The 17505-nt window shown below is 35.4% G+C and overlaps 1 protein-coding gene across 1 annotated transcript in view; it reads right to left on the reverse strand.

Annotated features, from left to right (window-relative positions):
• Positions 1 to 3282: 3282 nt before the first annotated feature.
• LOC120421366 (zinc finger protein 226-like) overlaps positions 3283 to 17505 on the reverse strand; it is a 35314-nt gene continuing 21091 nt past the window's right edge. The window contains exons 2-3 of the mRNA XM_039584555.2: positions 11891 to 12188; positions 3283 to 4850 (exon numbers count right to left, since the gene is read on the reverse strand). Of these exons, the coding sequence (XP_039440489.1) occupies positions 3561 to 4850; positions 11891 to 12188 (1588 nt within the window). The 3' untranslated portion in view covers positions 3283 to 3560. The remainder of the gene's footprint in view (positions 4851 to 11890; positions 12189 to 17505) is intronic.

Genomic DNA, 17505 nt, shown 5'->3' on the forward strand with positions numbered 1-17505 from the left:
GTACTTATAACGAACTAGGTTTACTACAAAAATGAATGTTATTGGTGAAATTCGTTTACATAATTTTAATTTAATTAAAATGGCTAAAGTTAGTTAAGTTTTAAATACTTATTTATATTTTTATTGTTTACTAATGTACAACATAGAACGAGCTCACCCAAATGATCCCAGTAGGTTGCTAGTAGGCATCGACTTCTACTGTGACAGCTTGAATGCGACTCAGCAAGCTCTCCGACAATCTCATCCCACCAGAATTTGCTGCGGTTCGCAGCTCGCCTCTCTCTCTCTCTCTTTCACTCTTCCAAGCTTTGCGAGGACGACGGTGAAGGCAACCGTTATTCATCCTCTCATAACAACGAATCACAAGGAATATCGTTTCCATAAAAGCTCACACACTTGTTTAATTTAAATTTCGCTCCCCACACAAAACCACGCTTAAGCCGTTTTTCGGCCTTGTCTTGCTTCACACTGACTTTTTCCTGTTCGTGTATTCCTGTCACACGCTATCACTCTAATTTTTCTCTCTTCACCGTACGTTATTTTTTCGACATTTCATTTTAATTTGCAGCCGCTTACCCGCCATTTTTTTTTTGGATTTTTCGCAAAATTACTGCTTCCATCCAAATTTTCCTGATTTGCAATGCAAAATTCTACTAAAAAAGCCACTCTACCCCTACCGACCACTGCCATCAGACCTTTATAGATCCCGACAGATCGCCCGAAACCAGCAGAAACGACCATCTTGTCGCAAAACAGGGCTCGGCGATGCTCCCGGAAAAGATGCCAAAACCTCCGTTTTGACTCTAAAAACCACCGACTCACACGTTTAGGACACCACTCTCACAAAATAACCCTTTCTTTGTATTAACACTCGGTTTGAAACTAAAAATAACCATGAAATTCCACCGAAATCCTAAAATTGAAGAAAATTTATTATTTATTTAATACGCAAAAACTTGACGCAGCAAAAACTTATCGCGTCCGCGCGCACCGATTGCTACGATCGAATCGTGAATAATAAGGTGTCATTCAATCAAATAATTATGAAACACTATATTTCTAAAAATTACTCAAATATCATGACTTTTCTTCTCCAAACAAGCCAGCATCTTCAGTAAGATAATCCAAAGAAAAAAAAACCTCCGCATCAGTTTCTCGTCCCGGTAGCTTGCGGAGTGTGACTTTTTTATTATCCTTGTCGTAAGCGAAAATTCATTTAACTTTTATTTTGCACCTTTTGCAGCGTGATGGCTCTTACGGGCAGGTCCCTCGCTGACCAGCAGAAAATGTGAGACTCGATCAGACTTATATTATTAAAGGGAGGGTGGATGTTAGGTCTTATATTATAAGGTGAGCGGGTAGTTAAAAGTCGAGCATCGAAAAAAAGCCGACGGCGGTTTGTTCTTATTGGATTTGGATTGATTCGTTTTTATTGTCTTTTTTTCTGGTTCTTTGGCAAAGTTTTCCCATTACAAGTTTGAAATTATCTGCGTGCTGTTGTTTAATTATTGCCTCGTGGTGGTAATAAAACAAGCTCGAAGCATAATTTATTCATTACAGCAAATTTATGCCATTGTAAGGTGGATTTTGGCGTTTGATTTGCTAACCTTTTTAGTTGGACTTTAGCCCACGACGATACCATTTAATTCGCTAAAGACAGGTTGATATCTGCCCTGCCATCCATTACGCAAAATATCTTGGGAAACGTTTGTCATCTTTCTGTACTGCCTTATCCCAAAACGAAATAATCAACAATGACACCGTTTCTTATTTCGGGCGTGACCCCACTTTTCCCATCCCGGGAGTAAAAATCATCTTGCAACGGAATGCCCCTTTTCCCTCCCTTGGCGCTCATATTTGCCGATTATTCTATTAGCTCCCCCTTCCTCTTTGTGTGTTAGGCATGACACAAGTACGAGGGGTCATTAGTGACCTGGTCTCCTCTCCCTTAATATTCACATATGAGCAATGACATCTTACCTTCTTCGCTCAAATATACACACACACACGCACACCGTCATTAACATTTTATGACCTATGGCGCGTGTGCTCGACCCGTGTTGTTCCCGGTTTTGTTTCGAAGACGGCGGGGATAACTCCTGGGAGACACGGAAGGACCGGAGATGATTTTCCCGGACTAGTTTTCTTAACACGCTCACTCCCTTGGAAACGTCTTTGGATGTAGTTTTGCAAGAAAGGGAGAAGGGGTGCAGTTCTCTGTGAAATGCCATTTCCTTAAATTATTTTGTTTTCGTCATAAATTGTTTTAAGGGTGTACAGCAACGAAGGAAGTTGTTGTCTTCTTATTCCAAAATGATCAAACTTACGGACCCAATCCTGCAACAATCTGATTGTAAAAATAGGCAAATTATGTTTTAAATCGCTTAAGCTGGTACAAATTTTATTCAAAGTTTTTGTCACCCCTCCTTCAAAATTGGTCCGAAAAATCAGGGAGCAAAAAAAATATTTTTTCAAAAAACTTCTAAATTTGAATGAAAAATTTATGTGAAATCAGATGAAATTGATTTAAAATGTTTTCCCCTGCGTTTAAAATCATTTTTTAGCATGTTTGCGTTGATTTATTGAAATCTATTAAAATTTTGAAAATTTTCGAAATCGCTATTTTTTTTTTGTTTTCGTCAAATCATACTTTTTTTTGAAAACTAATGATTGCAAAACAACTTAACTAGTGTAAAATGCATTTTAAAACACTTTTTTGCATTCAAATTTTGAGACTATGGCTTGTTAGTTCAATTTTTATTTTAGATAGGAAAATGTTTACTAATTCGATGCCCATCTGCTCCCAACGAGAAAGTTAAGAACACAGAAATTTGAAATGATGAAATATGAACGAAAAATCAAAGTCGCTCGAGGCGGGGTTCGATCTTCCGTCCTTTGGATTTTTTTTTTGGGCCCGCTTGGGCTGCAAGTGTTTATGATAAGAGAATATACAGTCGACGGTTGTCAATAGATCCTTTAATGCATCGTTTCACAAAGAAAAATGTCTTTGCGAGCCACAAGAAAATAAAATTATTGACAACCGGAAGAAATTTTTAAAGCAACAAGAACAAGGGATGCTCGATGAAAAGATGCTTCAAGCAAGAGAAAATATCGAGCAATGAACAATAACCTAAATAAAGCAATCACAAAGAAAAGACAACTTGCACAAACACAGAGAACCAGGGACGGACGGGATTTCTAATCTCTCTCGGTGGAAGGCTTTCGGAACGGAAGGAAATGTCGCTTTTATTAAATTAAAATAAAACCAGAGCCAAGAGGGTACGGTTATTAGAGGATATGACTAATACGTTCTTTATTGTAATTTTGAATTTATGAAATTATTGCCCTGCTGCTTGAAAACGGTCCTTATCCTTTCCTTTCGGTTCTGCCCGCTCTTCTTCGCTCCACCTTCAGTTGGGATCTTTGCGAGGGAACGCATAATTAAAAATAATCTTATCCTAATCTAAATGGTTGTATCCCTTTAATGTATTTACACATATCACAACACTTTCCTTTTGTCTTATCTGGGAGTGCATAAAGTTCCCGGGCGACCCTAATTACTACGCCTGGTTCAGGTTCAGGATCCCACACATCCCGCACTGGAAGGGACAGTCGTCGGCTTCGTGCAGCTTAAAGTGCGTCGTCAGTTGGCACTCCTCGTCGAAGGATTTGCTGCAGATGACACATTTAAACAGTCTTTGGCTGGGAAGTGGTGAGGAGGAGGATGCGGAGGAACAACCGTGAACGGTGTCGTTGTGGCGGACCAAGGTGGCCTCCTTCTGGAACACCAAACCGCAAATTTCACAGATTAACGAGCTGCCCTTGCGGTGGGATGCCTTTTTGTGGAACGTAAGGTGGCTTAATTTGGGAAAAGTTTTACCGCAAACTCCACATTGGTGCTGCTGGGACCGGCCGTCGTCGTCGTCGCCGTCGATTCGGTGGATATGCTGCATGTGCCGCTGGTAGGAGTTTTTGTAGGCAAAGTTCCGGCCGCACTTGCCGCAGGAGTATTTTTTCTCTTTGGTGTGGGTCATCAGGTGGTCTTCGTAATGCGATTTAAATCGAAACGTCTTGAAGCACGTGCCACACTTGAACGCGTGGTTTCCACTGTGCAGTTGCAAGTGCGCCTTCAAATTACAACTCTGGGTAAAAGACTTCCCACAGACATCACAGATAAACGGACGTAGGCCGCTGTGCACCTTCTCGTGCTTCTTAAACGCAAACTTGGACTTGAAGTCCTTCTTACACACCCCGCAGCTGTACTCCTTCCGCTCCTTGTGCAACTCCTTATGGACGGTCAACGCACTGCCCTGGACAAAAGTTTTCCCACAGATGTCGCACCGAAAAGGCCTCTCCCCCGTATGAATCCTCACGTGCTGCCTCAAGTTGGACCTCAGCTTGAAAGACTTGAAACATATTCCACAACGGTGCGAGGACAGAACCTGCCCCGGATGCCGCCGGTCCAGATGCTCTCGGAGCAGCTTTTTCTTCCCGAAAATCTCCTCACAAATTTCACACTGGTATGATTTATTGCCACTAGTCTTCCGCTTTTTCTTGCTCTTGATAAGCGCTGAATTAATGTCCTTTTCGGCCCCATCTCCTTCTTCATCTTCTTCTTCCCGACAGTTGTCTTGGTTATGACTGTTGTTGTTGAGATCGTCGCCGGAATCGTCCGTCGTGCTGAGGCCGATACCCTCGTCGATGCTGGATGTCCGCGAGTCGTCGTCCGCAAGGAGCGAGTCCTGGTCCTGGATGATTTTTAGCGGCACGCGATCCAAGCATGCGAAGGGTTCCACCAGAGGAGGTGAAGACTCGCGGAGGTGGAAGTGGGGTGAAGAGGTGGGGGTGGTCTGGAATTAAAGAAGAGATTTGGTTCAATTAGGTGTGGTTAGAGAGATACATAAATTTAGAAGGAAGATATAAGTATTGGAAAAGAAATACATGTCCAAATAAAAACCTTAACTGACACATACTCCAGCGACAAAAACGACATGTTTTGGCTGATAAATCGAAAATTTCAAATATTCATTCGTTTTTAATTGGTCCAATCATCAATCGCAGTTCAATCGCTAGAACATGAGTTAATAATTTGTATGAAGCCAAAAAGGGTCGAAATTTATCTATTACTCACTCCGTTGCAAACGATGAGTAATTGATGAGGCAAATGAAAAGTTTGAATGAATATTAGTTTTGCATAGTAGGGACAATCCACAAATCACGTGGACTCTTTTTTGGAAATCTAATCCTCCCCTGGACAATTTCCATACAAATAAAATCATTTTTGTATCGAGCGTGTGCAATCGACAATTGACATATTTCGAAAATAATAAAAAAAACGTTAAAAGATTGTGGGTATTTTTTCTATGAGCAAAGAAGTTGTCTGCAAAATGAAAAAAATAGGCGGACTGTCTAATCTTATTTATTCAACATAAAATCTTAGACATTTAGTTTAACTTATATTTAACAAAACACGTGGTAGTTTTAGAAGGGAGGTGGAGCTTCAAGTTTTCAGGAGGGCTGAAATTAATAAGTAAGGTGCCCATATCGTTTGTTGATGGCCCCTAAGGGGTGATCTGCAAACAACGTAGCTTATTTTATTGACTTTTGTGTTTTTTAAAATTAAATTGGAGGAAATAATAAAACTGCATACCTGCGCAACATAACATTTTTTATTGCGAACAACTAAACGTTGCATACTACTTATTTAGGTAAGGGTTCGTCCAACAACAAAGTGACAAAAGTTTGTAAAAAAAATCAATCAAATCACGTGATTTTTATTGTTTAGTGAATTTCAATGTAATTTGGCCTACATAAGGGTGTGGGGGTTTTTTTAAGGGTGTGGGTTAAAAAATCGTTGCGTTGTATCAGAATGAACCCTCACTTAAATCAGATTATCATAAAGGGGCCATCCAGTAAACACGTGATTACTTTTTAGAATGTTTTAGAATTTTTCCCCCTTGTGAAAATCTATTCGGTCTATTTTGATTTGTTCAACAAGTTTTATAAAATACCTACTTTTTTCGAGTTGCATACAAACTTAAGTAGTGGATTTTGTGAATGACCCATGTACCCATTCTTCTGTAAATATGCTCGGAAACATTATATAAAAAATATATAATATTTAGTATCCTTTTATCTTCAAAAACCAACTACGCATACACCTTTTTTGCCATGTGACCAATATGATTTAAAATTTCGTGACGTTGCAACGCAAATTTAAACCTGTTGTAACTTTGGATCTAGTCAACCAATTTAGTCGCTCTAGGTTGCATTTGAAAGCTCTTTCCAAGTACAAGCATCCAAAATATCAAAATGATTGAATGCTTAGTTTTCTGTTGGCATAAACAACTGTCCCTTTTTCGTGACGTTGCAACGCAATAAAATGGTAAACTCACACTAGTTTGAAAAAAAACTTAACTTAAGATAAACTTCAAATCCATGACATTTCCTTTTAGTACATCTGAAAACCTACAAAATGCAATCAAAATAATAATTTTTAGAAAACCAGGAGTTTTTAGAAAAATGTTTCAAACGATGATTTTATCACGAATTGATGCATAACTTAACCAACTTGTACATAAAGATATTCAAAAGATTAATTAATGAAATACCATGATTTTTGAAGCCTCAAGTAGTCTAGAATCGAGGAAAAATATCCAAATAGCTCATACACGCTTTTCAAAATTTCATCCTAAGGTGTACATTGCCGGAGAATGTGTCAATAAAACACGCAAAGTAATAACACTTTACATTCCTTTTATTTATGCCAAATATTCCTTTCCCCTTCTATAATAGAGAGGTATACAATTTTATCCAATTTTTATTTTCCTTACATATTAATATATAAATTTATCGTCGGTTTAAAAAAAAACACCATTAAAGTACATTATAAATAAATTGTAAACTAAACAAAATTAAATTGTATGAAACAATTTATTCATTCATTAAAACGTGGCTATAGCCACTTTTATAAAAGAGGCCGGACAAAAATCGACAAAAATAATAATGTCGTGTAAAATAACTCTGGGAATAGGTTTTGCAATTTTCAAGTATTCTTGATATTGCTTTGACATTTAGAAGAACTCAACTTCAACTCCTCAAAATTGAATCTTTAGCCAGGAATGAGTTTGTTTTTTTTATCAAATATGATCAGATCAATTTCTAATAAAGGTTTCGGGAAATATTTTGTTTATAGAGTGATGTCAATCCATCCAGCAGGGCAATCTGGCCAAATCAAAAATCCGAACATGGTTTTAGCATGTACCAAAGTGGTACATATGTGTACCTTTAAGGATTTTTGATGTACTTCAAAGGTTCGATAAGTAGCCTTGCCCTGCTGGAAAGATAGCTGTTTTTAAGAAAACGTCACCAAATCAACTTCTTTATTGCAGAAAAGTGATGTACCATCGATGTACCTAACGAATCTGTGTTCAGATTTTACCTAAACTTCTTATAAGTAGTACTTCCCTTTATACTTAACTTTTGGAGTACTTTATATATTCATTTTGACAACGGGATCGTGTTCCTTGGAAAATTTTAAGTAAGTTTGAGTATAAAAAGTCCATACTTAAGTTGATTTAGGCCAACTGTGGAACAATTTATCGATTTTTTGAATATAAAGTACCATGCGCCTCCTTTAAAATGAAATTACACTGAATAATAATAAAACCAACATGTATTACAATAAAAACTAAAAGAGAAAATGTTTTTCTAATGCTTTTGAAAGTATTTGAACAAAAATCAATATGTGCATACATACAAATACGGATTTATAAAACAATAAATATAAAACTTGGAGAAGTTGAAAGAAATATTAAAAATAATCAACAAAACTAAAATAAAAGTTGCCCGCTGTCATCACAGACAATTGTACCAATAGAAAAGTGTGTTTCTGTTGTCTGTGAACAATGTACAACACATGTACCAACTTGTACTTGCATGGAAATAATTATTTTCTAATAAAACAATTCGAAAATTTTATGAAAATTGAAAATAAATCAAATAAACTCAAATAGCAGCTGCCCGTTGACATCACAGACAATTGTACCAATAGAAAAGTGTGTTTCTGTTGTCTGTGAACAATGAACATCGCATGTACTACCTTGTACTTGAATGGAAATCATTATTTTCTAATAAAACAATTCGAATATTTGAGAAATTTGATGAAAATTCAAAATAAATCAAATAAACTCAAATAGCAGCTGCCCGTTGACATCACAGACAATTGTACCAATAGAAAAGTGTGTTTCTGTTGTCTGTGAACAATGAACATCGCATGTACCAACTTGTACTTGCATGGAAATAATTATTTTCTAATAAAACAATTCGAATATTTGAGAAATTTGATGAAAATTCAAAATAAATCAAATAAACTCAAATAGCAGCTGCCCGTTGGCATCATAGACAATTGTACCAATAGAAAAGTGTGTTTCTGTTGTCTGTGAACAATGTACATCGCATGTACCAACTTGTACTTGCATTGAAATAATTATTTTCTAATAAAACAATTCGAATATTTGAGAAATTTGATGAAAATTCAAAATAAATCAAATAAACTCAAATAGCAGCTGCCCGTTGACATCACAGACAATTGTACCAATAGAAAAGTGTGTTTCTGTTGTCTGTGAACAATGAACATCGCATGTACCAACTTGTACTTGCATGGAAATAATTATTTTCTAATAAAACAATTCGAATATTTGAGAAATTTGATGAAAATTCAAAATAAATCAAATAAACTCAAATAGCAGCTGCCCGTTGGCATCATAGACAATTGTACCAATAGAAAAGTGTGTTTCTGTTGTCTGTGAACAATGTACATCGCATGTACCAACTTGTACTTGCATGGAAATCATTATTTTCTAATAAAACAATTCGAATATTTGAGAAATTTGATGAAAATTCAAAATAAATCAAATAAACTCAAATAGCAGCTGCCCGTTGGCATCATAGACAATTGTACCAATAGAAAAGTGTGTTTCTGTTGTCTGTGAACAATGTACATCGCATGTACCAACTTGTACTTGCATGGAAATAATTATTTTCTAATAAAACAATTCGAATATTTGAGAAATTTGATGAAAATTCAAAATAAATCAAATAAACTCAAATAGCAGCTGCCCGTTGACATCACAGACAATTGTACCAATAGAAAAGTGTGTTTCTGTTGTCTGTGAACAATGAACATCGCATGTACCAACTTGTACTTGCATGGAAATAATTATTTTCTAATAAAACAATTCGAATATTTGAGAAATTTGATGAAAATTCAAAATAAATCAAATAAACTCAAATAGCAGCTGCCCGTTGACATCACAGACAATTGTACCAATAGAAAAGTGTGTTTCTGTTGTCTGTGAACAATGAACATCGCATGTACTACCTTGTACTTGAATGGAAATCATTATTTTCTAATAAAACAATTCGAATATTTGAGAAATTTGATGAAAATTCAAAATAAATCAAATAAACTCAAATAGCAGCTGCCCGTTGACATCACAGACAATTGTACCAATAGAAAAGTGTGTTTCTGTTGTCTGTAAACAATGAACATCGCATGTACCAACTTGTACTTGCATGGAAATAATTATTTTCTAATAAAACAATTCGAATATTTGAGAAATTTGATGAAAATTCAAAATAAATCAAATAAACTCAAATAGCAGCTGCCCGTTGACATCACAGATAATTGTACCAATAGAAAAGTGTGTTTCTGTTGTCTGTGAACAATGAACATCGCATGTACCAACTTGTACTTGCATGGAAATAATTATTTTCTAATAAAACAATTCGAAGATTTGTGATTATTCGATTTTTTTTATTAAAAACTAATTATTTCCATGCAAGTACAAGTTGGTACATGTGTTGTACATAATTCACAGACAACAGAAACACACTTTTCTATTGGTTCAATTGTCTGTGATGTCAACGGGCAGCTGCTATTTGAGTTTATTTGATTTATTTTGAATTTTCATCAAATTTCTCAAACATTCGAATTGTTTTATTAGAAAATAATGATTTCCATGCAAGTAAAAGTTGGTACATGCGATGTTCATTGTTCGCAGACAACAGAAACACACTTTTCTATTGGTACAATTGTCTGTGATGTCAACGGGCAGCTGCTATTTGAGTTTATTTGATTTATTTTGAATTTTCATCAAATTTCTCAAATATTCGAATTGTTTTATTAGAAAATAATTATTTCCATGCAAGTACAAGTTGGTACAAGCGATGTTCATTGTTCACAGACAACAGAAACACACTTTTCTATTGGTACAATTGTCTGTGATGTCAACGGGCAGCTGCTATTTGAGTTTATTTGATTTATTTTGAATTTTCATCAAATTTCTCAAATATTCGAATTGTTTTATTAGAAAATAATTATTTCCATGCAAGTACAAGTTGGTACAAGCGATGTTCATTGTTCACAGACAACAGAAACACACTTTTCTATTGGTACAATTGTCTGTGATGTCAACGGGCAGCTGCTATTTGAGTTTATTTGATTTATTTTGAATTTTCATCAAATTTCTCAAATATTCGAATTGTTTTATTAGAAAATAATGATTTCCATGCAAGTACAAGTTGGTACAAGCGATGTTCATTGTTCACAGACAACAGAAACACACTTTTCTATTGGTACAATTGTCTGTGATGTCAACGGGCAGCTGCTATTTGAGTTTATTTGATTTATTTTGAATTTTCATCAAATTTCTCAAATATTCGAATTGTTTTATTAGAAAATAATTATTTCCATGCAAATACAAGTTGGTACATGTGTTGTTCATAATTCACAGACAACAGAAACACACTTTTCTATTGGTACAATTGTCTGTGATGTCAACGGGCAGCTGCTATTTGAGTTTATTTGATTTATTTTCAATTTTCATAAAATATTCGAATTGTTTTATTAGAAAATAATTATTTCCATGCAAGTACAAGTTGGTACATGTGTTGTACATTGTTCACAGACAACAGAAACACACTTTTCTATTGGTACAATTGTCTGTGATGACAGCGGGCAACTTTTATTTTAGTTTTGTTGATTATTTTTAATATTTCTTTCAACTTCTCCAAGTTTTATATTTATTGTTTTATAAATCCGTATTTGTATGTATGCACATATTGATTTTTGTTCAAATACTTGCAAAAGCATTAGAAAAACATTTTCTCTTTTAGTTTTTATTGTAATACATGTTGGTTTTATTATTATTCAGTGTAATTTCATTTTAAAGGAGGCGCATGGTACTTTATATTCAAAAAATCGATAAATTGTTCCACAGTTGGCCTAAATCAACTTAAGTATGGACTTTTTATACTCAAACTTACTTAAAATTTTCCAAGGAACACGATCCCGTTGTCAAAATGAATATATAAAGTACTCCAAAAGTTAAGTATAAAGGGAAGTACTACTTATAAGAAGTTTAGGTAAAATCTGAACACAGATTCTTTAGGTACATCGATGGTACATCACTTTTCTGCAATAAAGAAGTTGATTTGGTGACGTTTTCTTAAAAACAGCTATCTTTCCAGCAGGGCAAGGCTACTTATCGAACCTTTGAAGTACATCAAAAATCCTTAAAGGTACACATATGTACCACTTTGGTACATGCTAAAACCATGTTCGGATTTTTGATTTGGCCAGATTGCCCTGCTGGATGGATTGACATTATAGAGTGATAACAGTTTATTGGATTGAATACCAAATCCTTAACCTGCCTAAGATACGTGATTTTGGATCGTTTAAATCAACTGAAGGAAACAAGTAAAAAATAACCTTCGGTTACAATTTCATAAATTGTAAACATACTGTTACAATTAACATTTATTCGAAGTACCTATTTGTAAAAAAAACCTCACCCAATAAGCTAATTGACCATAGCCAACTCACCTCAATCGACAAGCTAAAGCTGTCCCTGTCACTCCAGCTATCCTCCCGTTCCATCGTAACTTCCAACGCGTCTTCTCCAAAGGCCAAGTCCGCGGGTCGTTTCGCAACCTTCAGCTGCTGCAGAACCGCATTCCCGGCCATCGGCTCATCGTCCAGCAGCAGGTTCAGCGGCGAAGCAACAGCACCATCCGGCGGAACTCGGACGTCGCTAACGACTTCCACCGTGGCATACTCGAGCGTAGAAAACTGGACAGCAGGTGTGTACTCGACCGTATGTGGCACGTACACGAGGTACAGCCTGTTGGAGAAAATGAAGAAGGGAAAAACGATGAAATATGACACATATAAATGACCATCAGAAACCATTTAAGGATAAATTTAATATCATTTCGGGTGACTTTAGACTTTGGGCTTCGGGATTTTGGGAGAAATTGCCCTTTTTCGGTGAGCAGCTAGGGAGTAATCGTATAATTTTGTCATCCATTTCTTCGGACCGTGCCGTACCGGACACGGGGACGATTGAAGGCAATCTAATGTTGCATTATTGTTTTGGCCCTGTCCTGAGGGAGCGATATAAACCTATTTAGCACGGTTGACCGTTGCAGAATATTTTCTTGTATAATGTTACAATCGCGTTGCGATTATTTCAATCTAGAGCAGTCATTAATCATATTTGATTGAGAAAGTAAAATTAAAAGGTGGTGTATTGATCAATGTACAGTATTCATTCTTTAAAATGTTTAAATACAGTTTGTTTAAAATCGAACAAACCAACATAAAAGGAATTGCAATGCATATTTGTTTGATACACTCACACCTTTACCCCTGATTATATTGATTTGATTAAAACCAACAAATTTGCGGACGTAATAGATTTCGGTTGGTACAAATTAACCCTCCGCCAGCCCATCATAATTAACAGCGCCCAAAATGTGCGTGCCATATCCCTTCGGAAATACGACACACGGAAAACATACCGGCATCGCGTCCTCACCATGGTTGAACGATGATTTATGGTTTGAGTTGTGGTGTGAGGAGGTAAAGTTGGCAGCAGTCAGTGGCCAAATGGGACAAGAATGATACATAATTTACTGCTGTCGATATTACATTCCAGTTGGTGTTGGTCTACCCACATTGGATGCCTCCTGAATTATGGAGGAATTTTTCATCTTAATTTTTTTTTCTTATTTTCTAGAACCGCTCCTTTGGTCTGCCAGCAGCATCCCTTGGGCAAAAGGGTGCGATTTTTTTTCTGCTCCTTCACTAGTTCCAGGACATAAAAAGGAGGGTTCAAATCCAATAATTTGTCGTTTTAGTAAGCGGGATCTGCCTTCTTATTAGGGCGCATTACGGGGCGATTTTTTTCTTGTACTTTTTTCGTTAAGACGATTCGCCTTTTGCCATTTGCTTTTTAAATTAAAAGACATTCCTCTTGACGCCCCTCGGATGGTGTCCAGAGTCCAACCTTTCGTTAATTAATGGAACGTGAAGTACTAGTGTGAGGAATTTGTGAATTTTAATTTTTTTTCCCCCATTCCTACCAAAGCAGTAAAATGCAAATTCGATTAAACAATGGTAATAAAAATGCTGTTTTTTGTTCGAAAACAAATTTATAGATGTTTTCTTACAAGAAACATCCAGAAGTTAACTTGGCAAGAACCCTTCTAGCAGCAAGTGGCGAGTTATCAACAGAAGAAATGCTAATTCCCAAAAAATGTCAACCAGCAAAGGAGAAAGTCACTCATTCCTCTCCGAAAAACGGGTGATAAATAACTTCGCGAGGCTACGTGGAAAAATTGCTCCCTTGTGACGAACGCGAAAGAACAAACTGCAAAATACACAACTCAGGCAATTATAATAAACACTGTAATCATCTTGTTCTGCGAGCACTTGAGCCGGTGGAAAATAATATATGCGACTTTTTTTTCTTTTTCGCTGTTTTTTATTTGAAAAAGATGTACCAATAAATTTTCCATCTGAAGGAAAAGCGCGCAGAGGTGCAATTTGGGATGCAGATCACAGGGAAAAACGGGAGAGTTTTCCCCCTTTATTTTCTTTTTGCGCAAGTGGCGCAATAAAGCACACCAGTGAAAAGTGAGGAGGAACCATTTTTCACATGCAAATCATGCTAAATCAATTTCGGATGCGGAAGGTACTGTTACGGGACTTCTTTTTTTACCGTTGGGTCTGATTCGGTGTAAGCTAACATTGGTTTATATCAGGGCTGCTCAACATCCAGCCCTTTAATTCTCAGACGTTTTATCTTTTTTGAGAATGTTTTCTTTATCTTGTTTTTTTCTTCTTTAAATCAAGACATATGAATTTTATTTGCACTGAATTATAATGTTTTCTTTAAAAAAAAAATTAAGCATTATTTCCGGCTTGCCATGCACTGCCTCAGAACTATCAGACCTGGTTCGCGGAAAAAAAGGTTGGGCATCACTGGCTTACATGTTTGTTTTTCAGTTTTACTTCTTTGCTAAAGAAGGTGATTTTATAACTTCAATGTAAAGTAAATAATGCTTCTAAATGAGTCATTGGAGCGCATTGTAAAAAACTGTTGCATTATCTTAAAATTGTCTGTTATTTCACAAGCTGCAACATGCTTTTATTTATAATTTTGTAATTTTGTATCACTTTTCATTTTCGTGTTTTTATTTAATTTGAAATAAATAGTATTACAAAATGCTCAATAACTGCACTTCTGAAAAATAATAATAAAAAAAAAACGAATACGAAAATGTTGTTTTCTCTTATTTAATGTATTTTACTTATTTTTGATCATATTGTAAGGTTACAAATGCATTGTTGAATTGAAAATCGAAAATAAAGCTATTCAATGTTACAATTAATTGTGCAAGTTTTTTTCCATTGAAAATTACATTTTAAGCAAATATAAAAAAAGTAGCATAATGCCTATGCTACTTAAAAAGTAAAAATAAATAAATAGGTATATAATGAAATAATCATTTGGGAACAAGATGCTCAAAATTTAAATTTATTGTAAACAATATTTAGTATGGATTTTCAAATTAAAAAAAAAGATCGATCTTCCAGAAAATAGAACTAATAAACTCAAACATAGAGACTGACACCGGCCACAGAACTTCGTAACAAATTGCTCGTCAACTTTTTTTTTTTTTTTATTTATATTTATTCAGATTTTTTCTTCCATGTACATTCATTCAGTTAAAATATTATTGAGTGTCCAATAGCGTGGCTCACGGATATATGAAAAAGACAAAAGTGTTCAATTTCGAACGCCTCGCTCGGAATTTTGTAGCAATATGGCCCTAGAACATAGCCTGAAATTTTGAGCGCATTAGGTTAAGGTTTAGTACTTCCACCATTGGCCTGAAGTTAGTATGGAACTTCTAAAAATTTACTATAGGAAATTTTCACTTTTAAACTCATCTTAGAGAAAATTTCCCAAAACCCAATCAAATTTTCCTATTCTCAAGTTTCTTATAGGTTTTGATCCGGGGAACAACTTTGTAGAACATCGCAAAGCGCTAGGGATTGATCCCGAAAAGATACAGGATATTTTTTGGAGTTTGGAAAACAAATTTAACGTGCTCTAAAAATTTGCCTGTATCTTTCCGGGATTAATTCCTAGCGCTTTATGATGTTCTACAAAGTTGTTCCCCGGATCAAAACCTATAAGAAACCTCTATTTTGAGAAAATCATAGGGCATAGGAAAACTTTCTCGAAGAAGAGTTTAAAAGTTGAAAATAAATAAATTAAATTTATTGGAATTTCTTAATAACTTCAGGTCAAAAGTGGAACTACTTATCATTAACCAAATGCGCTCAAAATTTCAGGCTAGCTTCTGGGGCTATAATGCTACAAAATTCCGGGCGAGGCGTTCGAAATTGAACACTTTTGTCTTTTTCATATATCCGTGAGCCACGCTAGTGTCCAATCACAATCGATGACTATTCACCTCAATTTTAAAAACTAGCAACTTTCATTTATTCATGAAATATTGTAGCTTTCGTTATTCAGTGATTTCAAATGTAGGAGGTCCTACATGTACAAAATGGAAAAGGGATACCTTAAAACTAACTTTTAAACTATATAAAGAGCGGATCAATGCAGCTGAAGACTGCAATGATTTTTGTCGAAATGCATCAATTATCTTATTGGACATAACATCCAAAGTGTCAACTTCGGCTAATTGATGAAGTTCACTGGTGCTGAACCAGGGAGGAAGTTTCAGAATCATTTTCAGAATTTTGTTCTGAATCCTCTGAAGTTTTTTCTTCCTGGTTAAGCAACAGCTTGTCCAGATCGGCACAGCATAAAGCATGGCAGGTCTGAAAATTTGTTTATAAATTAACAGTTTATTCTTGAGACAAAGTCTAGAATTCCTGTTTATAAGTGCTCGTCAACTTGATGTTTTAGTTTACACAACATGATAGCGAAATATTTAAGCAACTTTCACACACAATGCACAGTGAATCGCAAAACTAGTGAAAATTTTTGAAAAAATTTTGGAATTTGTCTGATGTTTTGTTTTGTTTTAAAAAATAGGCTTGCCAATCCAAGCAACTTTGTCAAAGACACTAAAATTTCTCGGTTTTTTTTTTATTCGGTCCTATAAACAAATGTATCCCTCTCACGCCTTATGTCCCTATGTTTACATTTGTTTATAGGATCTAACAAAAAAAGCCGAGATTCTCGGTATCTATGAGCAAAGTTACTAATAGCACCGAATAAATCCTTCAAACATGGGTTTTTAAAACGTAGCAATTTAGAGTGAAGTTATGGAGAAATGTTTATAATACTTTACATTGAAACTTTAAATGTGCTCTCCATTTTCACTTAGATAAGTTGATTGACACTGATCGAGTGATCAATAAATATTAACAGAAAATCATGAATTTCGAAGCTTTTTTTTAGCACTTTTGTTCAGGTTTATATAAATATATTGTTAAAAATTTATCACATCGGGGTAAACGTAAATAGGCAATTGTCCATATTGGGGAGGGGGAGGTCTTTAATTTCCAAAAAATATGTCCACGTGGTTTGTGGATGACCCACTGTTGTAATTATGATTTTTTTGATAATTTTTAAGCACCTATTTTGAAATTTTATTGGAACTTCGTCCAGTTTAATATCAAACTAATTTCACTCTTTGAAATCAATAACCATTTCAGAAATTTTTTTATGCATATGAATTATTTTAGTATTTTAATTGTTGTCTTGAAGATATTTTTAATTGTAAATTTGATTTCAAATAGCGAATGAAGCAAACTGAACTTCCATGAAATTTTCACCGATAATATCGAATCGAATAGCACGACAATCCAGCAAAATGCTCTTTATTGAAATGACTATTCGCAATCGGAAAATGGGCAAACGAAAATAAAAGGCACATTACAAACGCACTCAAACTGTCACTCCCAGTCCATTAGTTGACACACTCCAAAGTCGCCTTCGTTACAAGGCGCTAGTAACTTTTGATGTTCACATACAAAGCATTCAAGCTCCTTTCTGGCTGATACATATCCATGACGAAGAATGCAACAGAGGCACTGTCGCGCACAATAAAACGGCATTACTTGGTAATCTTTTTATGGGACGATTATGAGGGAGGTAAAACGTGCCCTCG

This window comes from Culex pipiens, chromosome 2 (genome assembly GCF_016801865.2).
Source record: "Culex pipiens pallens isolate TS chromosome 2, TS_CPP_V2, whole genome shotgun sequence".
Classification (NCBI taxonomy): Eukaryota; Metazoa; Arthropoda; class Insecta; order Diptera; family Culicidae; genus Culex; species Culex pipiens.